General features: G+C 49.2%; 1 protein-coding gene across 2 annotated transcripts; it reads left to right on the top strand.

Moving 5' to 3' along the window:
* The first annotated feature begins 6,682 nt into the window (after nt 1–6,682).
* On the top strand, nt 6,683–24,418 carry LOC112548794 (kelch-like protein 23). 2 transcript variants are annotated; one of them, XM_025195476.1, is made up of 2 exons: nt 6,683–7,046; nt 24,043–24,418. In XM_025195476.1, exons 1-2 carry the CDS (start codon nt 6,703–6,705, stop codon nt 24,416–24,418), a joined length of 720 nt encoding a protein of 239 aa, XP_025051261.1. In that variant the 5' UTR covers nt 6,683–6,702. The 2 variants fall into 2 exon arrangements, 1 of the variants encoding a protein (XP_025051261.1); XR_003092365.1 differs by lacking the exon at nt 6,683–7,046 and adding an exon at nt 7,932–8,046 and having other exon boundaries at nt 24,043–24,134.
* The last annotated feature ends 466 nt before the right edge of the window (nt 24,419–24,884 follow it).

The following is a 24,884-nucleotide window of genomic DNA, read 5'->3' as shown; positions in this document are numbered from 1 at the left end:
GGCTCCGGCCTCCCAGCTCCCGCCAGCCACTGGCTGCACCTCCCCACAGGGCCCACAGACCCCCCCGCCCACTGCCATGTGCCTCCCTGCCCCCACAGCTGTGCTGGTGCCCCTCACTCCCGACCTGCAGGCCCTACCCCAAGGGCTGGATTAACCCTTCAGTAGGCCAGAGGAAAAAAATCTCCTGGGCCTGGAGCCGGTTGAGACCCCGTCCCCCAGTAGCACCTGCAGGAGCAGGGGGAGGCAGCAGAGCAGTATTGCCAAGTCTGGTGAGAAAAAAGCCGCACCACCTTGAGAAAGAATAAGCTCAAAGCAAGCCCAGGGGCAATGGTGTACGCTGGATTGTGGTGCAGGGTGTGGATGTGGGGATGCAGGCAGCCCTGGGGACTTGTGCCAGGGCCGGCCCGCGCTGCCTGGCAGGGTGAGGAGCAGGGCTGCAGGCGGGCAGTAATGGCAGCAGGATCTCAGCTCCTCCGTGGGGGCAGAACTGCCACAGGGGGGAGGCCCACACCCTGACCCCCGCAGGGACTCCCCGTCTCCACCTTCCCCTCACCTGACTGGGCTGAGCTGGCCCAGGCCCTTCCACAGCCTCAGAGGGGAGGGGAGGGCAAGGGGATGGAGGCTAGCGGGACCATTGCAGGAAGGTTTGGTCCGGCCTGCCCAGCTCGGGGCCCTTGGCACGTGCTATTTGCCTGTGCATGAATCTGGTCCGGCCGGTGTCCCTCACTCCCAACCCACAGCCCTACTCCTACATCAGCGCCTCCTCTGCTCACCCTCCTCTTCTCCTGCAGCAATGCCCACCCGGGCCCGCAGCAGCCCCTTCCTCCCTGGGCACACGGGGAAGAGGGGATTGCATCAGGTCCTGCTCCTGGCTCCCCTCTCCTGGGTGTGCTCTTCCAGGACTAAGTCCCCACTGGACCCAGAGCTGCTGTGGGGGCATGGGGCTGAGGCCAGAGCAAGCCCTGGGGCTGCAGAGGGGCTCCGGGTTGATGCCTCCCAGGCAGGGGCCGGTGGTGCCATGGGAAAGGTCGGGTCAGGGGGAGGCAGGAGCCTGGGGGGCTGTGGGGAGAGTGGGCATGGGTGGAGGCAGGCTGGGGGGGCAGGAGGTTGAGGGCCTGTCTGTGCTGCAGGGCAAGGCACGGGGTGCCAGGCTGCAGGGCTTGCACACTGGGACCGGGAGAGGAGAGGCAGCCCCATGGGAGAAGGTGGTGGCGCGTTGGGACTCCCCACCTGAGCCTCCCTGGTGCTGGGCTCAGGTGCCCAGGCACCTCCAAGCTCCCCCCCCAGCACCCTGCACATGCTCCAGGCCCTTGCCCACCACCCACCTGCAGCCACCCCACTGTCCAGTCAGGACATTAACACAGGGGCCTGGGGGGCCCAGGTCCAGGGACAACTGCTGATCCAGCCCCCCTGGGGGCAGGGGCAGGGCCCTAGGCCAGGTCTGCCTTACTTCTCAGCCTGCAGGGTAAGTTCTGCGAAGCACTCGAGCTCCATCCATGTTAAATACTGAGGGCCAGACAAGAGGCTCACTGCAACAGCGGCTATGGTGGAGGAGCCCCTCTGGTGTTGCAAGGGTACCCTGGAGCCAGAGCTGCTGCCAGAGAGGCCTCTCCCTGCCCCCAAGAGGTGAAGAGCAGGAGCTGACAGTTCACAGCTGCAGTCCCCAGGTCCAGCCCCGCAACACCCTCCACTGGAGACAGGCCTGGCAGGAAGGGCCATTGTTCTGACCTCGCATGGCATGTCTTGGGTTTTTAATATGTAATCACTCTTCAAATAAAGCTTTGTGGAGCAGAAATTCCCTTTAGAGTATCTTGAAAGGGCAAGGTCTGAAATGAAGATGAGGGAAAGCTTACTCTCAGTGTTTTCTTTGTGAGAAACAGAGACTTGATTAGATTTGTATCTACTCCAGGAGACCTGGATTTCTGTGTTATTTCCATTGCTTGTTTCCATCTTTCCAAGTGTTATATAAAGCTCTAGACCACAATTGGATGTTAGTGCAAGGAAGCTTATACAAAGCACAAAGAAAAGGGGAAAAAAGCAGGCAGTAAGATTTCTGGCTGTGGACCAGAGCGGCCCGTTGCAGCAGTTGGGAGGGGCAAGGTGGGGACAGAGAAGGTAAGGAGCAATGCAGTGTGGGATGCCTGGAGGACCAACAAGACCCATGTCATAGGCATCCATTTGAAATACTAAACCAGTGCACTGTGAACCAGTTTAAGAACATCTGATTCTTCAGGTACACTTTGAACCATTCCAGGTGGCTTTAAATGAGTTTAAAGGGCTTCTATGCCCGTCCATTTCTGATTTAAATCATATTAAAACTGGTCTAAATGTTATGTGTATCCGTGCCTCAGTAAAGCTCACAGCAAGCTGCATTTTCTTTGCTATTCCCCTTGTGTTGGGGGGTGGACGAGAGGGTGGAAACAGTTCAACAAGTGTTATCTCAGTACTTCACAGGTACTTAAAGTGGGACAACAGGCTTGGTCTACAGGGTCCCAGAATAAAAGGCTTTGTCCAGGGAGAAACCCAACCTCTATTTTTAGCTTGAAAGGAGCAGAGTGTGGAGACAGAGTAATTTAAAGACCAGCAAATGCTGGAAAAGCAAAGGAGACAGAGAGTAGGGTCTATTTTTAGGAAAAGACTGTCTTGTCCTATTTTTATCCTAGTCACAGTTCTAGAAGCCTCACATAAGCAAAAGTAGTTAATCTTAACTCACCCAGCAGACGACTGACATGGACTGTGCACAAAAGCCAGAGCAACTGGAATGTCAGGCAGAACAAGTTGCCGACACCGTTCTAGAGATTGGAGAAAGACTTTTTCAGGTCTGCCGTAGAGCATTGTCACTTCACAGTAGGTATTTTGAAGCAATGTTTTTTGGAGGCACTAGAGAGAGCTCTGAACGTCACATAGTAATCAGAGGAGTTGATGCAAAGCCTTTCCAAGTACTTCTTGAGTTCACTTGCACAGCCAAAGTGCTCATAACTCAGCACAATGTTACCAGCCTACTAGAAACAGCCGATTTCCTTCAGTTTGACAGTGTGAAAAAGTTGTGTGAAAAGTTTCTGGAGAGGGAGCTGCGTGTTTCCAACTGCCTGAATCTGATGGCCTATGCTCAGCAATTTTTCTGCCCAGAGCTTTATGCATCAGCTGTCAGCGTTGCTCTCACTCACTGGAAAGATGTGATGACTCAGGAAGAATTTAAGGAGCTTTCCAAAGAAACACTGATGCAGCTCCTGCAAAGTGATGACCTCTTTGTTCCCCAAGAGGATTTGGTTTTTGACAGTGTGGTGAAATGGATAATGGAGGACCCAGCAACAAGGGAGGAAGACTTCTTGGATTTAGTAGGACAGGTCCGAGTCACCTTTGTGAGTCTTTCCTTCCTTGATATCTTGGTGAAACGCAGCAAATACCCTGGAGAGAAAGATACTTTTTCCAGGCTGATAAAGAAGTTAGACAGCTGCCCTCCACCTAGCTGGCAGAATGTGAAACTGTTTCCTTACACTGGCAGGAAATATGACAATTTATATGTTCTGGGAGGAAAGCATGATGAAGAAAAGCAAGAACTGTTTCTATTTCAACCTAAAACAAACACCTGGCAACCTCGCTCTCCGCTACAGCGCAGAAATCTCACTCAGTATGCAATGGCAGCATTAGGTAACTCTCCTTGGGATGTACGTGTAGCCAGGAGAACCCACAACAGCAGATAGCTCAGTGGTTGCTAACAAACAGGATAGGGGAAACTCAAAGGAGGTCAGGGTTCATAACTATGAATACTTAGCCCAGTGATACTAGTGATTTTAGTGGCGATATGTAGGGGGTGCATGGGGGTGCATGTGCACCCCATAAGAGCACTGGCGCACCCCCTGTCAGGCTGCACTCCCTGTTTAGGTGACAGGCGGGGGGGCAGGTGGGAGCACTGGTGCCTCCCCTGCGAGCACTGGCCATGGAGCAGGGCCACCAGCAAAAGTGGCTATGCTGCTTCCAGAAGTGGCGGTGGGATGGCCACTTTTCAGTGAGTGAGATTGGACCCCCTCTCCTTCCTCGGTCAGCACGATCGGCCGCTGGGGGGGCCCCTCTGGTCAGTGAGATTGGCCATGAGGGACCCTCCTGCAGTTGCTGACTGGCATCAGAGGGTGCACGTGCCCCCCCGACTCAAGAGGCACCAGTCGCCCATGAGTGATTTTGCTTTTCCTAGAGTTCTTTTTGGTTCAAATTGCATTTTTTTAGCCCAGGTGGAAATATACAGCCTTTCTGAATGTTATGATCATATGGCATGAACATTAAAGACATGATTCTGCTTCTAGTTATACCAGGAATTACTCCATTTACTTTCTAACACTATAGCTTACTTCTTAGGGCCCAGTCTTCTTAGGGCCTCTTTTCTGTTACAGTGGTGTTCATCAGGAGTAAATCCATTGATATGTGATTTACGTGATGATAACTGAAGGGAGAAGTAAATGGTTTGGGGGAGAGACTATGCTTTGTGAATATAGTACAACCTGAAAATATTGAAACAAATGTTGGAAATTAGTGTGGATTAAAGGCAAATTTGCTCTGTCCCTCTTGTAACCTTTTTATGATTGCTTTGGGTGACTGAGTTTTTTAGTTTTAGTATTTGCGCAGATAATATCGTCTTAAGAATTAGTTATCTCTAATGAGGGAATACAAACAAAACCATGTGATTTAAAAGCAATGTTGTCTTTTGAATAGTCACAGCAAACTGTTCAGCAAACATTTTTGATGGAAATTTTAAAAAAATCAGAAGCATTCACTGTTCTATGTTCTGCTCATAATCATCCACATGCTGCAAGAGAAGTAAAGGTGCTGATCCTGCAATCTGATCTGTATAAATAGATTGTTACACCTATCTAGAGTCCTATTAACTCCAGCAATCTTGCAGAAGAGCAAGGATATATTCACACAGACCAGATGGTAGGAATGAGGTTTAAATGCCTAGAGCAGTGGTCTCCAACCTTTTTGGGTAGGAGATCACTTTTTGAATTAAAAAGCAACTCAAGATCTACCCTGTGCCACCACCCCTCCCCGCTCTGCCCCACAGGTCAGTCTGTGGGGAGGGAAGGGGGAGAGGCAGATCAAGGCAGAGGGAGAAAAATGTATTTGGGTGCATGCTCCCCCAGCAGGTAAGTCTGTGGGGGAAGGGGAGGGGAAAGGGCCAAAGGGGGGGTGGGCAAATCGAGTCCCCAGCAGTGAAGGAGGGAGCCGGGCACAGGCAGGAACAGGAAGGAGCAGGGGCAGGCCCTGCACAACTGGGGTGGGTGCAGGATGGAGCCACGAGTGGCTCACCTGGGAGGGAGCAGTGGGGGGCATGCAGCCCAGGAGGGCATGGGGGGTATGTGCCCCCAGATCTGCACATGGAGCAGGCTGGGGCCGGGGCAGCACTAGACTCTTCCCGGCATGGCTCTTTGGCCAGACAGCCCTCAGGTAAGGCAGCAGTGGTGGCACTGGGAGTTGGGTAACAGGCACCTGAAAATTTTCCATAGCTCCCCTGCCTCTTCCCAGCACTGCCACTGCCACATGGCTCAAGGGCCATGCTGCCAAAGAGCCAAGCTGGGAAGAACCTGGCACCACCCTGCCCACAGCCTGTCCCGCCCCACCCCACCCTGCCCGCCATGTGTGCAGTTCCAGGGGCACGCGCCCCACATGCCCTCCCGGGCTGCATGCCCCACCTCTGTGCCTCCAGGATCTGCTCCTCTGGGATGAGCTCCATCCCATTCCTGCCCTGGTTGTGCAGGGCCTGCCTCTGCTCCACTCCCTTTTTCACTGCTGCACGTGCACCCTCCCCACCCTTGCTGCAGCTGCTGGAAGCCTGAGGCTAGGCTGCCTTGCGGCTCTACTGCTGCCCTGCGTGTGTGGGGGCTAAGCACTGTTAGCCCCCACTTCCGCTGCCTATGTCCTCGCGCCCCTGCCACTGGGTGAATGGGGCCCTGGCCAGGCCAGGGGTGGGTCAGAGCCTGGGTGGCTTGTCCAGGTGCGTGGGGCACTCCCACCACTGCAAACACCCTGGGGGGGTGGTTTTGGGGGCATGTGTCCCCCTGATTTGTGCATGGGGCTCGAGGTGCAAATCCCAACATGCAGTGGCACCTGCCTCTGCCCTGCACACAAATCTGGAGGGCACACAGGCCCCGGGCCTCTGCCGTGGTGCGTGCAGTATGGGAACCCCACCTTGCTTCTGGATGAGCTGCCCACGCTCTGACCCTTTCCTGGCCTGGCTGGGGCCCCAGTCACCTCTGCCCCTGCCCAATTCCCTCTGTCACGGCAGGGCAGCAGGGCATGGAGGGGGATCGCCCCACTCACCCAGCCTTGCCCTGGTGGCAGGGGGTGTGGCTCAGCCAAGCCACATGCGTCCCACCCCGGCCACTCTGCACGTGTCCTGCTGCTTCTGATCATGGAGTGTCTGACAGTTGATCTCAGTCTGGGGAAGCTGAACGCATGTGGGCTCAGCCCCCCTAGGCTGAGATTGACTGTCAGAGGCTCCACGATCCACTAGTCAATTGGGGTGAATTGGTTGGTGACCACTGGCATAAAGTAAATTGTTTGAAGGGAAACTGAAGCAGTATATGTGCAGTGATGGCTGAGAGATGCTCCTACTTGATGCTTCTTTTCATTCTATCCCCAGGGAACCTCATTTTTGTGACAGGAGGTTACTTCCGAGATGGGTTTGTATGGTACAGCGTGGACTGGGTGATGATTTATAATTGCTGGGATAACAGCTGGCTGGAAGGGCCTGAAATGAAGAAGTCTCGCAACAGCCATTGTTCAGTAGGGGCTGGCCTCTACCTGTATGTGCTTGGAGGGAGCACAGATGAAGGGATAATTTCACACGTGGAGCGCCTGGCTCTTAGTGATTCCCAGTGGGAAAGCACAAGTCCCATGGTTCAGCCTGTGGAGAGAGCAGATGCAGTCAATGTGGGGACCCGGATTTATGTCGTCTGTGGCCTGGATGAGAATGGAGATGTGTATGATGGAGTGCAAAGGCTAGACATGGAAACGGACATTTGGGACGTCATCTCATTCTCCCCACTTCCCAGGTAAGGAGTTCTGCTTTGGCATATGACTCAATAAGAAGGATTTTGTAGAGATGCACTTGTGCACTATCCTTCTGACACTTAAGTCTAGGACAAAAGCCTCATTCTGCTAAGGTCAATAACAAAATTTTCATTGACTCAATGAGGGCCACAATTTCACTTGTGGTTGATGTGGCATGAATTTCTGGGCACACTGCAAAGTTCTGGCCATGACCTATAAAGCCCTAAATGGTCTGGGTCCTATGTGCTTAAGGGACTGCCTCCTCCCTTCTGTTCTACTGCAATCCCTAAGGGCAGCCAGTGTCATGGGGGCTTGAGGGTATGGTGCAACAATGATCCCAGACCAGAAGTCTGGAAGCCAAGGGTCACAAACTAGGAGTCCAGAAGCTGAAGGTCAAGTCAGCTTCATGGGCAACTGGTGCTGCCTTAGTTGGGGGGGCACATGACCAGTCCCACTGATGGGAGTGGGGAGCCTCCCGTGGCTGATCCTGCCAACTGGGGGAGAGGTCCCCCAGGGGCTGATCCTGCCAACTGGGGGAGAGTCCCCCCATGGCTGATCTCACTGCCCCCCATGGCCGAGATTCAGGCTGGGCAAAGGCTCAGACAGGAATAAGGGAGAGAAAACAGGAAGCCAAGGAGCAAGGCAGGAATCAGGCACACTGGGGCTACAGAGAAGCTCCTGTTTTGTTGATAGACCACAAAGCACTGCAGGAGCTGCTGCTTATATGCAACAGTCACACCCAACATTTTAACGGGGATCAGCTGTGGATACTCAGGCAGCTGGCAGTCAGTCCCATGCAGGCTATCAGGGTCAGCTGGAGGTTGTCTGGGCATAAAGCAGATAAACTTGTGACAGCTGAGAACAACCTACTGTAAGAACCACGTGTGCCATGTTTGCTTGACAGAAAAGCTAGGGAAGTTGCTCTTGGTAGTCACTCATCAGCTCTGTAACTCTCTGAGGCTTGCAAGAGCCTGAACCTGTATGTCTATCAGCATTTATTAGGTGAGGATATGCTTTGGGGTGTACTCTGGATAACTGCTTTATTATTTCTTTTATCTATTTTTTCTTACTTGTTTGTATTGTACGATGCCTTGAGCTTTCTAAGGAAGGGCAGCATAGAAATACAATATAAATTTGGACCCTTTGTCTCAACAAACTTTGCTTCAAGTTTCTGTTTCCAAAATTTATACAAGTGTCCAGGATACTTTCTGTACTTAAACTGGCCTGTGGCCTCACAATGTTTCATGGGATCAAAGTGTTTCCTCTTTTTAAATGACAGAACTATCTTGATTTCTATATTTGTGTTACAGTAGCATGTGAAAGCTACACTTTGATCAGCAGGGATCCTGATTTTCCCTGATAAAAAAATCCCAAATTCTCTGCCAAAAAATCCCAAATCCATGTGACCTGGCATGGCTGGGGACAGAGGATCCGCATGGGGATCTCATCGCTGCTTGCCCCATGCTGCCCCGGCCATGTGCCTGCTGAGTGCAGGGCTGCAGTGAGGGAAGCAGCATGGGGCTGCACTCCTTAAAGCAGCGGCAGGTGCTGGAGGTGTGTCGCCAGGGCAGCACAGGGCGAGCAGTGGCAAGGAGATCCCCGTGCTGCTCCTCTGCTGCCTGCTGCACGAGGTCATGCCCACAGGGCTGGGTAGGCCCCAGGGGAGAAAAGCAGGGTAGCAGGGGGCAGTGGAAGTATGCAGAGAAACTACTAGCCACTGTTTCCTGCCGCCGTGCTTTTCTCCCCTAGGTCCTCTGCAGGAGGTGGGAAATCCGCAGGCTTTCTCTACTAAAAGGGAAAATCCACATTTTCTCTGATAAAAATGGGAAACCCATGGTTTTCTCCATTTTCCCATGGGAAACATAAAACTTGGATCCCTGTTGATGAGGAGGGGCAGGACTACCATGGCACCCAGCTGCAGATCTGGCACCCCCGGCATGAAGCGGCTGTTCTCCACCAGGGCTGGCAGGGCAGAGTTGTGGAAGATGCAAGCATCATGGGCACTGCCTGCCCAGCTGGCACTCATGTTTGTGAAGGTGCTGTGGTGGTCAATGATGGCCTGGAGCACTATGGAGAGAAAGCCCCTCCGGCTATAGTAGGGGTCATTGCCATGGGGTGGACAGGTGATAGGAATGTGGGTCCCGTCCAGGGCCCCAATGCACTGGGGGAATCCCAGAGCACAGAAGCCCATCATAACCACCAGGGGGTTGTGCACATGGAGCACTGTGTGTCTCAGCATGTCATGGAGGGCGCTGCACAAATCAAATGCATGTGTAGATGTGCCCTCTGCATATGTGGACACACATAATACTTAGATCATTATAAATACCATGAAAACCAACAGGGTCCATACATACAAGCCAGTTTAGAATAAAATGGTTTAAACCTCCTGGAATATTTCAGAAATATACCTGCATAATCAGGTATTATTTTGAACCCATTCTCTGTGAACCAATTTGGTGTTGTGTGAACACTGAGCTTTCCATGACTAGTGTCTCGCAGTCTTTCAGGAATCCCACATTGATCAACCTTCCCCCAGGGCAAATGGCTATTCTGGAGCTGTCCACTGCTCAGGGGGATGGGGAGGGTGCCCCTGCTCCTCGGTGAGGAACAATTAATAGATCAATTTCCATTGACCAAAAGCTTGGAATTAATAGCCATTTGGTGGTGTTACCAGTAAGTGCCCATTGTGCAATGGCTCAGTTCCACCCTTTCAGCAATTGACTGGTGTTTACCGTTATAAGTACATCCACATGTTTCAGGCACAGTACTCTGTGTAAGAATAAAAGGACTCCATTGGGGCTGTGTGGCGGTGCACTTGTAATGCCTGCCACTTCAAGGGCTGAGTCAGGCAGCCAGCAGGTGCCTGAGTTCCATCCTGCAAGAATCTGCAGGCTGTTGCATCTTTCCTTGCAATAATCAAACAAACAGAAACCCCTTAAAAACAAAATTAAAAAAAAGAAAAGAGAAATATATGTGTATGGATTGATGTGTGAGTGGCACTCAATCTTAAGTACCCAATTCAATTCAAAGGAGATTTGGCCAATTCGGTGGCCAAATCTCCGAATCCGAAGTGGATTGAGAGATCCATTCAAAGGTCCAAATCGAATCGGAAGCTTCCAAAACAATTCGGAAGGCTTGCAGCAAACAGAAACTGAGAAGAGGGAGGGTGATGGGGTGATCTTCCATATATGGAAAAGGCGGGGTGCAGGGTGGGGGTGGATGGGACTGCTCTGATATTGACATCAGTAGCTGGCCAGTGATTCTGATCTGTGGCTACCATCCCTGCGGTTTTCATCCCACTCTGCCTTAACACACACAAGTGGTACGAGTTTGCATTCAACAGTTTGAGGTGCACTTTCATAGAAACCCCTACACCTATCTCCTTGAAACTTGGCAGGCTTCTTGCTCTCAGAATGGGCTACTATCCCTGCTGTTTTCATGCAAAACTGCAAAAAAAATGACAAAGTTATAGGTATTTTAGTGATATCCCATTATAGTCTAGCTCCGAATCAGTGCCAAATCTCCAAATCCAAATTGGTCGAATTGAATCAGGACAGTGATTCAAATCACTGTCCCTCCACCTTGGCTGAATCCGAATCTGAAGCGAATACTTGCTGCTTCGCACAGGCCTAGTGACTCGTTCATAGAACCTCGGCTTAACAATAGCTTGGACAGTGGCCATTTGCCATTGCTTTGTGTGGTTGCTGGAGGGTTGAACCCAGGCTCTCTCAGCAATTGACTACAAATGCAGAGAGGCCTCAAGTTTCTACTTCTATAGTAATATGCTGTTTATCTGTCTCTTTGTTCTCTTAGCAGCCTCTGTGTGTTGTCTGCTTTCCTTTCATCCAGCTGTGGCAGGATGCCCCTCATGGGAAGTAGTAGCTTTGTTCTTCACCCTATCAGTGTCTGGGTTGGGCTACTATCAAGTTCCTGAGAGGTGGTACTGTGGTGGTCCAACAAAGCCAGATAAGGATCATATCTTGTTCTTTCTGCCCTTTCTGTGAGTCTTTCAGCAGCCTTGAGAGCTGATTCTGCCTTTTCATTGCTTTGTGGGTACCCTGGGGAAAAGGTCTTGTGCTCAAATTCCCATTTTGTACTAAAAAAATCTTTAAAATTCTTAGGCTGCATATTGTGGCTCATTGTCTGAACACAAGATATACCTGGCAAAATGTACCTTCAGCTTCCTGATTTATTGTTCTTGTTTGAGTGTCCTCTAGATAGTTCACCTCCCCAAAACTGGAGTAATAATCTATTGTGACTGTGAGGGTACCGCTTATAGCCTAATGAATTATTCTAGCCCCTCTTTTCTCAGATTGCTCTGTCTGGACTACTTGCAGTATAGTCTGACTCTTGCCTGCCACACCTTGATTAATAGATGATGTTATTAGTCAGGAGGTGTTATTTGTTTTCTACTGCAGTAAAACTCTGGCAAGCCATGTGGGGATCCTCTTGGGTTATCCCTTTTATTGTAACTCTTGAACAGGACACCCAACGCTGATCATCAATTGAAATCACAGTCTTACTTTGTTTAGGTTAGCAATTTTCTTTGTTTATCAAAACTTAATTTTACATCCATAATCAACTTGCTGTTTGAAAGACTGTCATCACTTTTCCACATCAAGTAGGTCTTAATATCAACTTAAACAGAATCCAACTTGGATATAATCGTAATTTAACAGCTACAGTGCCTACATAGCACTCTTATTCAGTCCCATTTATAACACACAGTGTTTTACTTACTTATTTATTTATTTTCCCCCGTCTCTATGCGGGATCTTCCTTCCCAAGAACTCACAGTGTCTCAATCTTGTAAGGCATAGTTGTCTCCCCGTCTCTCTCATCTCTCATCTAATATAGAACCTGATTGGCTCCAGACCAACTCCAATAATAAACAAACAAGACCTGCTGTCCCAGTATTATGACAGATAGCCACGTTTCTCTGCTCCCTTCCTCTCTCATTTCGAGGATTAGCTTTTCAAGGATTTCTTCACTGGCAATTCCCAGCTTAATCAGCTCTGCTCAAGTTCTTCTTGCTGCTCGAACCTGGTCTTCCGGGGTTCATCTTCTGGCATTTGTTTCTCCCATGCCCCACTTCTCCCCTCTCGGGGTTGCTCTACCTTTATGGAGCAGCTGCTCTGGAAGCGCTGCTGTCCTCCTGTTCTTGTGTCCCTCCCCTCCTCAGACTCCTTCCCTGTGGTGAGTGTTTTTATTTATTGCCTGTGTTTCTTCACAGGGACCATATAGTTTCTATCACTGAACTTCAACAGGTCTGTCCCAACCTCTTTTCAAGGTCATATTGGGATCTCATGAGGCTGCAGCACCTCCTTCGCTCTTTGTATATCTCACTGCTCAACGTATGTCCTTGTATGGGAATCCATGTCCAGCTAGTAAACATGCTCCAGAGCCAGCTTGTATTCTCAGGTGCAAAGCATGTATTTTATTCATGATATCCTGTCTCAGATTGTCAGGGATTACAGCTCTGTGACCTTTAAACAGGATCCCATCTTGTGCACATATCTGATACCTAACTTGCCAATAGGGAATGACTTCCTGGGGCACTTGCTGCTTGAGGTCTAGCTGCCCCAGAATACAATTCATATCAAAGTCTCTAGCTATTCATCCAATTCTCTGCTCTCTTCAATGGCTTGGAGGCTCCTTTGGAACTATGAAGGTATTGTAGTACATTGTTAGAGTTGATCTTCTGTTCCATGGAGCCATATGTGGTGTACTCTGGAAAGTAAGCCCTGGCATGTTATGGGTTCACTTCACTGAGCCAGGAGCCATTTTAACAAGGGTTTCTTTATTCATGGCCAACAGCACTCAGGTAGCCGTGAGACTCCCTTTTCAACTCCCTCTCAAACCCTGCCCATCTCTAGCTATGTGTAACAGTGATATCCTGGACAGAAGATGAGTGACAGCTTAACCCTTAAAGGGATACAATCCCACATCTCCTCTTTCAAAACAGAAAACACAATCCATTTTGACCAACTGCAGTATATATACAAGAATTCAAATGTCAATTAATTGATCCTTTTCAGTGGTTACCAAATTAGAAGTCTTAAGTTATTCTGTTAAATAAGAGCTTAGCTTCCAAAAGCCCATGTTTCAAAGGAGGTACTGTAATTCCAGATGAGGATTAGCGTGGCCCTGGCACGTGTTATGTTTCTGGTGTTACTCATACCAGAAATAGCAACTGGGCACATGTTCCTAGAATTTTTGGTACTGTAAAATTACAAACCAGCCATAAAGATATTATTTGGCAAAAGTGTAATATCTTTGTGGCTGGTTTGTATGACACTGTAATAGAGAGACAGAGGCTCCTGTTACTTGAAAAGTGCAGCAGGCCACCAGTGCAGTGTGGGCAGGTAGCTAAGCAAAAACTTGCCTCAGTGCAACAAGCAGCTAAGGGACAAGACTCCAGGCAGCCAGGGGGCAAAGGCTGCACGTTTGCTGTGTGGGCTGGCAGTAAAGGAGCACAGGCTGATTTATTAATCGAAGGGTGTGGCTGTGTATGGCTGGGGAGTCACATGACCAGAAGGGGTGGTGCTTTGAGGCATATAAACCCAGGGCCTGAGGCAGAGTGGGCAGTCTGGCCCTGCATGCTGCAGGGAGAGGAGCTCCTGGGGTAGATGGCTATAGGAAACAGGCCAGAGGCATCAAAGCTACCTGAGAGGGCTTCAAGGAGAAAGCTAAGTGGGAGGTATGACTCTTGGTGTGCCATTGACCCAGAGTGGGGAAGAACTTTTAGCTGGGAAACACTTTTGCTTTTGTTTGTGTTGTATGTAAGTTTATCATAGAAAGTCAGGGTTGGACGGGACTTCAAGTGGTCATCTATTCTAACCCCCTACTCGGAGCAGGACCATCCTCAACTAGATCATTTCAGCCAGGGCTTTGTCAACCTGGGCCTTAAAAACCTCCAAGGATGAAGATTCCACCAACTCTTTAGGTAACTTGTTGCAGTGCTTCACTACCCTCCTAGTAAGAGACTTTTTCTTAACAACCAACTTAAACCTCTCTTGCTGCAACTTGAGAACATTGCTCCTTGTTCTGTCATCTCTCACCACTGAGAACAGTCTAGCTCCATCCTCTTTGTAACCACCCTTCAGGTAGTTAAAGGCTGCTATCAAATCCTCCCTCAGTCTTCTCTTCTCCAAATTAAATACGCTCACTTCCCTCAGCCTCACCTCATAAGTAATGTGCCCCCTCCTCCCCGCCATATTCGTTGCTCTCTGCTGGACTCTCTCCAATTTGTCCACATCTTTTCTATAGTGGGGGATCCAAAACTAGACACAATACTCCAGATGTGGCCTCACCAGTGCTGAATAGAGGGGAATAATCACTTCCCTTGATCTGCTGGCAATACTTCTACTAATGCAGCCTATTATACCATTAGCCTTCTTGGCAAGAAGGGCACACTGTTGACTCATTCAGCTTATTGTCCGCTATAACCTCCAGATCCTTTTCTGCAGAGCTGCTGCCCAGCTAGTCAGCCCCCAGCCTGCACCGATGCATGGTATTGTTCCGTCCTAAGTGCACATGTCCTTGTTGAACCTCATGAGATTTCTATTGGCCCAATCTTCCAATTTGTCTAGGTCACTTTGAATCCTAACTCTACCCTCCAGTGTATCTACTACTCCCCCCAGCTTGGTGTCTGTCACAACCCAAGGGTGTGATTTTTTGTTTGTGTGTGCTTCGGCACTGCTAAATTATTTTCCCGCCGTTTGTAGCTTTCTTTGCAGGGTGCATTTCTTAGCTGCAGAGAGGAGATGCACGTTGCAAGGTGTTCCCGCCATTTGTATTCAGATTCGTGCCCCACTATTGGTCAGCTCTAAATTATTCCTACGTGGGATTGGCTTGTTAGCCATATAAGAGGCTTGAGTGGTTTCCGCCCAAGTTGGAGGACTCCACGAACATCAAGAGGAGGAGACTTCACGTCTCGTGAAGATCTCTAAGCGCTGCGGAGCCTATTGGACCCAGCGTGAATATCAAGAAGGCAACAGGGGTGTGATCAGCCTCTGGCCTCTCCCCGTCGCCGCCTGATCCCTCGACGTACCCTTCCCTGCACGCAAGTTCCACGGAGCCTAGCAAACTTCGTGTGAGTCTATTCAGAGCTCTTTGCTTCGAGTACTTTCTTCGGTTGGCGCAACGGGCTCGCGGTTTAGAGCCTCCAACCAGATGGGCTAGAAGAATGTTCACGGGAAGGAACTCTAGTCCACCTCTCTTCTTTTCTATCTGTAACTGCAACTCAAGCAAGTTTTCCTGCCTGCACCGCGACCATCTTCGGTGTAAGTAAAATAATCTTAAATCAACCGTTAAGCGTCCGTGCCTAATTCTAGCATGTCGCCTGCTTTCTCCAGCCCAGTGTGCCTGGGTTGCTGGCCACAGCCCGCGGCGCGAAAAAGGGCCCGGATCGCTCCTGGCCCGCACAGTGTCATCCTTAAACTTGTTAAGGGTGCACTCTATGCCATCTTCCAGATCGTTTGAAGATATCGAACAAAACTGTCTCTAGAACCGACCCTTGGAGCACTCCACTTCATACCAGCTGCCAGCTAGCTATTGAGCCATTAATAACTATGCATTGAGCCTGACAACCCAGCCAGCTTTCTATCTACCTTACAGTTCATTCATCCAGCCCATACTACTTTGGCTTTCTTTCAAGAATACTGTGAGAGATGGTATCAAAAGCCTTGCTGAAGTCAAGGTATATTATATCCACTGGTCTCCCTGTATCTCAGTCATCTCATCATAGAAGGCAATCAGGTTGGTCAGGCATGACTTGCCCTCGGTGAATCCATGCTGACTATTCCTAATCACCTTCTTTTTTTCCTGAACGTACTAAGAAATGGATTCTTTGAGGATCTGTGCCATGGTTTTTCCAGGGACTGAGGTGAGGCTGACTGGTCTGTAGTTCCCTGGATACTCCTTCTTAACTTTCTTCAAGGTGGGCACTATATTTGCCTTTTTCTAACCATCCAGGACCTCTCCCAGTCACAACGAGTTTTAAAAGATAATGGCCAGTGGCTCTGCAATCACATCAGCCAACTCCCTCGGCACCCTCAGATGAATTGCATCTGGCCCCATGGACTTGTACATGTCCAGCTTTTCTAAACAGCCCATAATCTGTTCTTTCACCACTGAGGGCTGCTCACCTTCTCCCCAAACTGTGCTGCCTGATGCAGTAGTCTGGGAGCTGACCTTGCCTGTGAAGACTGAGGTAAAAAGGCATTGAGCATTTCAGCCTCTTCCTCATCATCTGTCACTAGGTTGGCTCCCCCATTCAGTAAGGGACTCAGTGTTTCCCTGACCTTCCTCTTGTTGCTTGCTTGTAGAAACCCTTTTTGCTACCCTTCATATCCCTTGCTGGTTGCAACTCCAGTTGCGCTTTAGCCTTCCTAACTTCATCCTGGCAGGCCCAAGCAGTACTCTTATACTCCTCCCAAATTGTTTGTCCAAGCTTCCACTTCTTGTAAGCTTCCTTTTTGTGCTTCAGCTCACCGAAAAGTTCTGGTTTCTTGCCACATTTGCTATTCTTCCTGTATATCAGGTTGGTTTGTTCCTGTACCCTCAATAAGGTTTCTTTAAAATACAAGCAGCTGTCCTGGACTCCTTTCCCCCTCAGACTGGCCTCCCAAGGGATCCTGCCCATCAGTTCCCTGAGGGAGTCAAAGTCTGCTTTTCCGAAGTCCAGGGTTCATACTCTGCTGCTCTCCTTTCTTACTTTTGTCAGGATCCTGAGCTCAATCATGTTGTGGTCACTGCTGCCCAACTTGCCATCTACTTCTACATCCCCCACCAATTCTTCCCTGTTTGAGCAGTAGGCCAAGAAGAGCATGGCCCCTAGTTGGTCTCTCCAACACTTGAACCAGGGAGTTGTCTTCAACGCTCTCCAAAAACTTCCTGGATTGCCTGAGCACTGCTGTATTGCCCTCCCAGGAGATGTCAGGGTGATTGAAATCACCCATGAGAAGCAGGGCCTGTGATCTGGAAACTTCTGCTAGTTTTCTGAAGAAAGCCATCTACCTCATCCTCCCGGTCTGGTGGTCTATAGCAGACCCTCACCATGACATGACCCTTGTTGCTGTCCCCTCTGACCTTAACCCAGATACTTTCAACAGGCCTATGTCTATTTTCATACTGGAGCTCTGAGCAATCGTACAGCTATTTTACATACAGTAGGACTCCTCCTCTTTTCCCCTGCCTGTCCTTCCTGAACAGTTTGCACCCATCCATAACAATGCTCCGGTCATACAAGCTCCCACCAAGTCTCTGTTATTCCAATCACGTCATAGTTCCTTGACTGTGTAAGGACTTCCAGTTCTTCCTGTTTCTCAGGCTCCATGCATTCATGTACAGAAACCTAAAGGAGCTAGCCAATCTTCCTACTTTCTCAGAAAGAATGAGAAGGCTTCCTGTGTTGCCTCCTCCTGCTTTTGCTTCCTCCAGGTCCCTCCAGATCCCTCACTTACCTCAGGGCTTTATTCTCCTTCCCCCATCAAACCTAGTTTGAAGCCCTCTTCACTAGGTTAGCAAGCCTGTCTGTGAAGATGATCTTCCCTCTCTTTGTCAGGTAAATCCTGTCTCTTCCCAGCAATCCTTCTTCTTGGAACAACATCCCATGATTAAAGAAGTCAAATCCCTGCTGGTGATACCATCTGTGTAGCCATGCACTGATCTGGAGGATGCATCTGCTCCTACCAGGGCCTTTTCCCTTGACTGGAAGGACCGAGGAGAACATGATCTGTGCCTCTGTCCCCTTCACCCTTGTGGCCATTGTCCTGTAGTCAATTCTTGATCTGCTCAGGTCACCTCTAGCAGCATCATTGGTGCCCACATGAGTTAGCAGCATGGGGTAGTAGTTAGAGGATCAGACAAGTCTTGGTAATCCTTCCATGACATCTCAGATTCAGGCTTCAGGCAAGCAGCAGACCTCCCAGGACAACAAGTCAGCCTGGCAAATGGATCCCTCCATCCTGCCCAGAAGGGAGTCTCCAACCACCACTACCTGTTGGGCTGCTTTGTGGCAGTGGTCTCAGTCCTCCTCACCTTGGGGATTCCTAGCCTGGCCTCTTCCACCAAAAGAATGCTCTCCTCCTCCTGTTTTGCTAGGGCTGCATATCTGTTCTCCAGGCAAACCACTGCAGGTGGGGATGATGATTTCTTCTTGCTGCCAGAAGTTACAAGCTTCCAACTTCCTGTGAGTCCAGCTTCCACCTTCCTCCCTCTTTCTCTTCTAGCACCACCTCTGGAAGTCCTCCCTCCACAGCCCTAGAGGTTTCTTCCAGCATGGAACTGATGAAGTCCTCATGGAGGAGGATGCTTTGGAGCCTTTCTACCTCCTCCTGTAGCTCTCTTGCCTGTCCCTGAGGAACATCACCAGAAGGCACCACTCATGTCTCAGGCTCTCTCCAACCTGGCTGACACTGGAAGGAATCTGCAAGTCACAGTCTGCACAGCACCAAACCAGGACCTGGGTGGAAACCTCAATGGTGTGTGGGGCTGCCTGGACAGACACCTCACAAGTGGAAGCAGAGGAAGACCTGGAAGTGGCAGTGGCTCTGGTATTGTGACATCCTCCAGCTATGTCTCTGGGTCTTCTAATCTGCTGCCTTTCATTTTGTGCCTGTTTTTCCAAGCAGACCTTCCAGAGCAAACTCCTCTGTAGCTGGACTGTTTACAGTTCCTATATCTGAAGTGTTCCCTTTTCCCTGGCATACAAGGTTCTTTGTGTAAATCTTTTATTAGATCAACTCAAATAGTTGGAAAAGTTCTTCTTATCAAGATTTCAGGTATAAATAATAGGCCTGTGTGAAGTGGCTAGTATTTGCTTCAGATTCAGATTTGGCCAATTCGAGGGACAGTGATTCGATTCAGTGATTCGAATCACTGTCCCAATTTTGATTTGGGGGTGGGGGGGGATGATCCCCACTGGCCCCCAAAGCTGTCCAAAGATTTGGAGAGCTTTGAATCAATTCAGACATCTAAATTGGTCCCCTGATTCAATTCGGATTTGGAGATTTAGCCACCGAATCTTCTCCATATCGAATCACCACCCAAAGCTTTGCACAGCCCTAATAAATAACCTTTTGTCACGCTAAGGAAGCATCTGCAGTTGGTGTGTGCTCTTCCTGAATGGAATTAAGTAGTAAGGAAGCCAGAGGCTGGTATGTATACAAGAAATATCAGATTTACCCACAGAACCTTGTCTGCCTATGTCCTTAGATTAACATGGCTACAACCTATACCCTTTTCCCTGCAACCTCATACCTCTCAGCAAGTTTACAGTGAAGGAATGTGAGAGAGAGTTTCCAAGCAAACTTCCTCCCACTCTGGACTCTAGTTAAAACAAGGGGCTTAAGTTTTGGTCTAGCTGTTGAGTTTTAGTTCCTGCAATAAAACTATGTAGTTAGTCAGTCCTAATTAAATATATTTATATATAAAAGAAACTTGTTTTTCAGGCTCCCCTTTAAAGAGAGTGGCAGCAAACTGACCTGCAAAATGTCTAGCAAACTGTCTTGTTTGTTTCTCCCTTTTTGCTGCTCCCACAGCACTTGGACTGCCTCTTTATATACCTCTCCTGGGCCTGGACTGGCTAGTAGGGCTATGCGAAATTTCGACGGGTGTTTCATTTTGAAACTGTTTCAACGTGTTTTGAGCTCAAAACAGCTAAATTGAAATGAAATGAAAGGCTTTGAAATGAAAGAAGGGCACTTGAAACGTTTTGAGTTTTGAAGCTGGGCTTGCTTGCAGCTAAACAGAAACTAAGGAGAGGGAGAGGGAAGAGGGGGGAAGGACTGCTCTAATATTGACATGTGTAGCTGGGCAGTGACTGTGATCCTTTCCTGAGGTCCCTTACAATCCCAGTGCTCTGGGGGAGGGACAGAAGAACAGCATAAAAAGCATTGTTTGAACTGAGCTTTCTCTGTGCCTTCACATTTACGAGTAATACGAGTTTTGCTCTGAACAGCTTGAGGTGCAATTTCCCAGAAACCCCTGCACCTATCTCCTTGAAACCTGGCAGGCTTCATGGCCTTAGCAGGCGCTACCATGCCTGCTGTTTTCATTTGAATCAGGAAAGAAACAACAAAGTTATAGGCATTTTTGTGATTCCCCATGATAGCCTATGGGCGAAGTGTCGAAACAGCTTTGACGAAACGAAATGGAACAGTGCTTCAAAACAGCAAAATGAAATACTGTTCCTTTGAAACGGTGAAATGGGAGCTGAAATGAAATGGTGCTGTTTTGCACAGCCCTACTGGTTAGGCCCCTTTATTGGGGCCCTTTGTCGCACCCAGGCAGCAATCAATCAGTAATCGGTCCACTCAGCTGCTCAGAGCACACACCCAAGCACAGGCAGCCACCAAACAGCCCTCAGCAAAGCAAGCACACAGGCAACCCTGGCTCGGGTACCCTCCCAGAATAGGTTCTGGTACCTGGTGCCTCTTCCCCTTCCTCTGCTTGCTCCCAGCAAACTGCTGGCAAACTGTCTTGTTTGGTGCATAAGACCAGAGGAACAGGTGGTGGCAGCTACGGGGGTGGTATGGGGCCACATGGGCACCCAAGGGGAACCAAGCAAAGAGCCCAGGAAGAGTCAGAGACCCCAGGGGGCTGGAGTAAAGTGAGATACAAGGTCAGGGGCCTGGAGAGCAAGGCAGGGCCAGGGGCCCAGGTTACATGTATGCAAGATGGACCTTGGCTCTTCGCCCCCAACCCTAAGGCAGTGGCCTGGGGCTAGGGGCACAGCCAAAGTAAAAGGGTCAAGACCAGGAAGGTTGAAGCCCAGGCAAAGGTTTGAGGCCTGAGGGGTCAAGGGCTGTGTTGGGGCAGGAGGAGACCTCAGAATTGATACTAAGTAACACCTGTGAGGCATGGGCATGACTATGGGGGCAGCAGGAGGTCATGATAATTGCCCCTAAGGTGCCTCATGCTTTAAGGCATGGATAGGACCAAAGGGGCCACTATCTAGTGCCAGAGAGGCAAGACTGGTGCCATCTCAGCCTCTGAAGCAATAGACAGTTGAGAGACTGAGGGTCTGTCTGGGACCCTGGAGCAGCCTCCCTACATACTTTAAGATCAAGGCATTGCTAGCAACATAGAAAAGGGAAGGTACTCTGAGAAGCCAGAGTAGGGCAGGAGTCACTTGGCCACCTGGGGGCATCATGGCCACCACTGGGGCCTGGTCCTGTTGCATGCATCATAACTTGAATGTGTGGCATGTCATACAGGGCCTGCCCCAGGGCTCAGCCCCTAGACAGTCCCTACCAGCTGACAGACAGCCCTAGAGTTCAAGCCCTGGGCCATCCCAATCTCCTATCAGCTGGCAGGGACTGCCCTGGGGTTTGAGTCCTGAGGCGGTCCCTGCTAGCTGGTGATCAGCTGATTAGGGTGGACCTGGGGCTGAAATTCAGTTCATTCTTCTACAACTTCCATACTGCTGCCAGGTTCTTTGACTGGAAATTCAAATGTGCAGGGGTTGGAGTCCCTCCATGCAGCCTGCTGTCTTTTTACTATATAGGTGATGCTTTAAATTGCATAGTCTTTGCTGTGGTTCTATGTTACTGGCACCATGTTTCATGCCCAGTGCTCTGTGCAACAATAAAAGGACTCTATTTGTGCTGTAACAAGCTAGAACTTTATTTGAAGTGCCATGTGCTGCTGCTTGCAGCCATGAGGTGTATTGTGTGTTCAGAGCTATTCCAAAATTCATCAAGCACATAGAGCTTCCTGGTGTCACTTTCTAAATCATTCATACTACAACTTGTGTTTCAGCCTGTAGGAATCTGCAGTCTGCTACACCATCCACCTACCAACTTTATAGTAGGGGGTGGAGTGAATCAAAATTAAGTGACTGTAGCAGAGAACTAGAGATGTGCCTGCTCGTTTAAGGGCAGAAGCAGCCTGGCCAGGGAGCCCTGCAGGTGAGGCAGAGCTCCACAGCTGCCAGTTGCCTAAGCAGCAGCCTAATGGGGGTAATTGATGAGCACCTGAAGGCGGTCAGATGACTGGAAGGAGGTAGGGCCCTGGGGACATATACACTCAGGGCTAGAGCTAGCAGGGTCACTCTCTCTCTGGGAACTGCCCAGGGCAGGAGCTCCTGCACAAGAGAGCTGCCTGAGACTGTCCTTGTGCTGCCTACAAGAACAGTAAAGCTCCAGGAGCCCCAAGGTACCCAGGACTAGGAGATGCACTATCCTAGGGGTGGAAGATTTGCCTTTGCACTGCCTTCATTGCGAGAGTTATGTTGTAACCTAGGTGCCTGTGTTTTTGTTGCTTTTGCCCGGTGGTTTGGTATGAGGCTGTAGGGGAGGTGGAGGCCTCATTACTGCCCAGAGAAAGGGGCACACAACTTGGGTAGAGCCCAGCACCAGGGGGGTGCAGACACAGGGACCGGAGGGCAGGTGCCAGGGAGGTGCAGAGAGACAGGCAGCAGCGGAATTGGAAAGAGGCACAGAGAGACAGGTGTAGGAGAGCCTGGTGCCAGAGGGGTGCAGAGACACACGGGCTGGAGGGCCCGGCACCAGAGGGGCACACAGAGGTGACAATAGTAGTATAACTCCTGCAAGGCATGGGACATGGTAAAGGGAAGCTTGGAGCTGTGTAATATTCTCTGGGTATTTGGGCATTAAAAGGGCAGCCTCTCACCTTGAAACAACTCTTTTGTTAAAACAAAGGCGTGGCAGGAAAGTCAGGTAGGCAGACTGCCCTAGACAGGTGGGCAGGCCAATGCTGTGACCAGCCTCGAAACGACCCCTGTCACAGTGGCTTTTTAGGGAAAGTTTTGTAAAGTTTCAGCCTGAGGCAGAGGCCTTGGACAGCCCCCTTCACCCCAGGAATGCATGAGTGGGGTCTAGGCAGCCTTCTGACCCATCCAGCCAACTGGGGTCTTCAGCCCCCACTATGGAAATCCTGGGGAAACTCCATGAACTTGCCACTGAGGCATACTGATCTGGGCAATAACTCCTGCTCCAAAAGCACTGCAATGCAAGAATGGTGACTGTTCTACTTACAACCTCCTGGCAGTGTATGTGTGGACACCTCTGAATTGTGACAATTGCAAGTTGGTTCCCAGTTAGTAACGTTCCTGGAATGGTTTGATTGTTATGCATGTCTTATTCCTGGGTGCCAGTGTGGCTGAGGTTGCTGCAAGGCAGTGCATTGTAGAATACCTGGAGCATGGCCCTGTCCACTTGCCATGGAATGCTCTAGCACAACAAGCATACAAGACATTATTTGAGATGTTCCAGAAGAAAACAATACCCATTCCTCCAGATACTAGAGATCATGGACTAAACATAGACATTGGATTTTTGATACATTATAATCTGCCTGGCAACTGACTCCCCCGCCCAGCCCAGCCCCTGGCTTGTTTACTTTTCATCCCATCCAGGAAGAGCACACACCGACTGCTGACACTTCCTTAGCCTGACGAAGGGTTTTTGAACCCGAAAGCTTGCTTAATAACTATTCTCCAACTATTTGGGTTGGTCTAATAAAAGATATCAAATTCACCCAAGGAACCATGTCTGCCTATGTCCTTAGACCAACACAGCTACAACCTAAACCCCATTCCTCCAGATACACTTTCAGCAGCTTTTGTCATGAGTTAGGGGTCATGTATATCTGTACACACCTATCTTGCTGTGGGATAAAAAGATTTGTCCCACAACAAAAGTGTGACAAATGTGACTTCTGTTCATATCTCTGTTATTGAGAATGTGAATGCTATTACGAGCCAGAACTTTGTTTGACTTTGTTTCCAGCTCCTAGATTTTCTATGTTTGCATGCTAGTTTTAAAATTTCCTCTAGTACCTTTTGGCACCTTCCTGTATAAACACTTATTAGATTGTACTTTAATCACATCCCAAACTTCTCTTTAATAAGCTCAATAGATAGAGTGTTTTTGGTCTCTCAGTATAAGCTGTGTTTTCTAGATTTCACATGTTTCTTGTAGCTCTGATCTGAAACTTTCCAATTTTTTCAATATTCTTTTCCTGCAGATATGACCTCTGTGTCACAGCTCTAAATGGTGCTCTGTACACTATAGGAGGGGCAGCTTTTCGATTTGACATGGAAACAGATGAATGGACCCAAATAGATGAAGAGTCCTTGACCCGGAAGTTCTTCATGGGATGTAGCACTGTGAATGGACAAATTTATCTTCTTGGACAGAGAAAAGGGACCAGTGCTATCCCCAACACAGTGCTCTTTGACCCTTACACTGAAACCTGCCAGGTGGTAGATAATAATCTCCCTTGCCCACTTCCTATTCATGGCTGTGTCTCTGTACAAAAATTTGACGTGTGGACTTCAGGAACCCAGGACCCTGGAAGTGGATCTAACTACTCTAAGTATTTTAGAGCTTGTAAGGCTTAATATTTGTTCATTGTAAAACTTGTAGGATTTTAAAATAACATTTATTTCTCTCTTGATTTTTGTCATTTTTCTGTATGGAAAACAGTCATAGGATGATATAGTTGAGGATGGTCCTCCTTTGAGCAGGGGGTTGGACCAGATGACCTCCTGAGGTCCCTTCCAACCCTAATGATCTGTGATTCTATCATCTTTTGTCCTCAAAGAACCAACATGGTGTAGACAGTTTATGACTTTTTCATCAAACCATCACCAGTAATGTCAACATGATTAACTGAGTGGTTTGACTGTGAATCCATCAACTCAGGAGCCTTGATAGGGGTCTCTTTGTACTTTGAGGAAAGCATGTGAGCATTTGGTAGGATTTGAGACTTTTTCTTTTTTTTATTCATGACAGCTTCCATCATTTTCCTCCTGGCTTTCAATGTCATGTATAAAGTAGGTATAACATAGGTTTTAGGATGATACT

This window comes from Alligator sinensis, unplaced genomic scaffold, assembly GCF_000455745.1.
Source record: "Alligator sinensis unplaced genomic scaffold, ASM45574v1 scaffold1016_1, whole genome shotgun sequence".
Taxonomy (NCBI): domain Eukaryota; kingdom Metazoa; phylum Chordata; order Crocodylia; family Alligatoridae; genus Alligator; species Alligator sinensis.
The sequence above is the reverse complement of the archived record's forward strand: the minus strand, read 5'-3'. Positions and strand labels throughout refer to the sequence as shown.

What these genes read in the sequence shown, in the direction of transcription:
- LOC112548794 (XM_025195476.1), top strand. Translation starts at nt 6,703, where the DNA reads ATGATTTATAATTGCTGGGATAACAGCTGGCTGGAAGGGCCTGAAATG. An exon ending in TCATTCTCCCCACTTCCCAG is followed by an intron (nt 7,047 to 24,042) that starts GTAAGGAGTTCT and finishes CTTTTCCTGCAG; the next exon opens with ATATGACCTCTGTGTCACAG.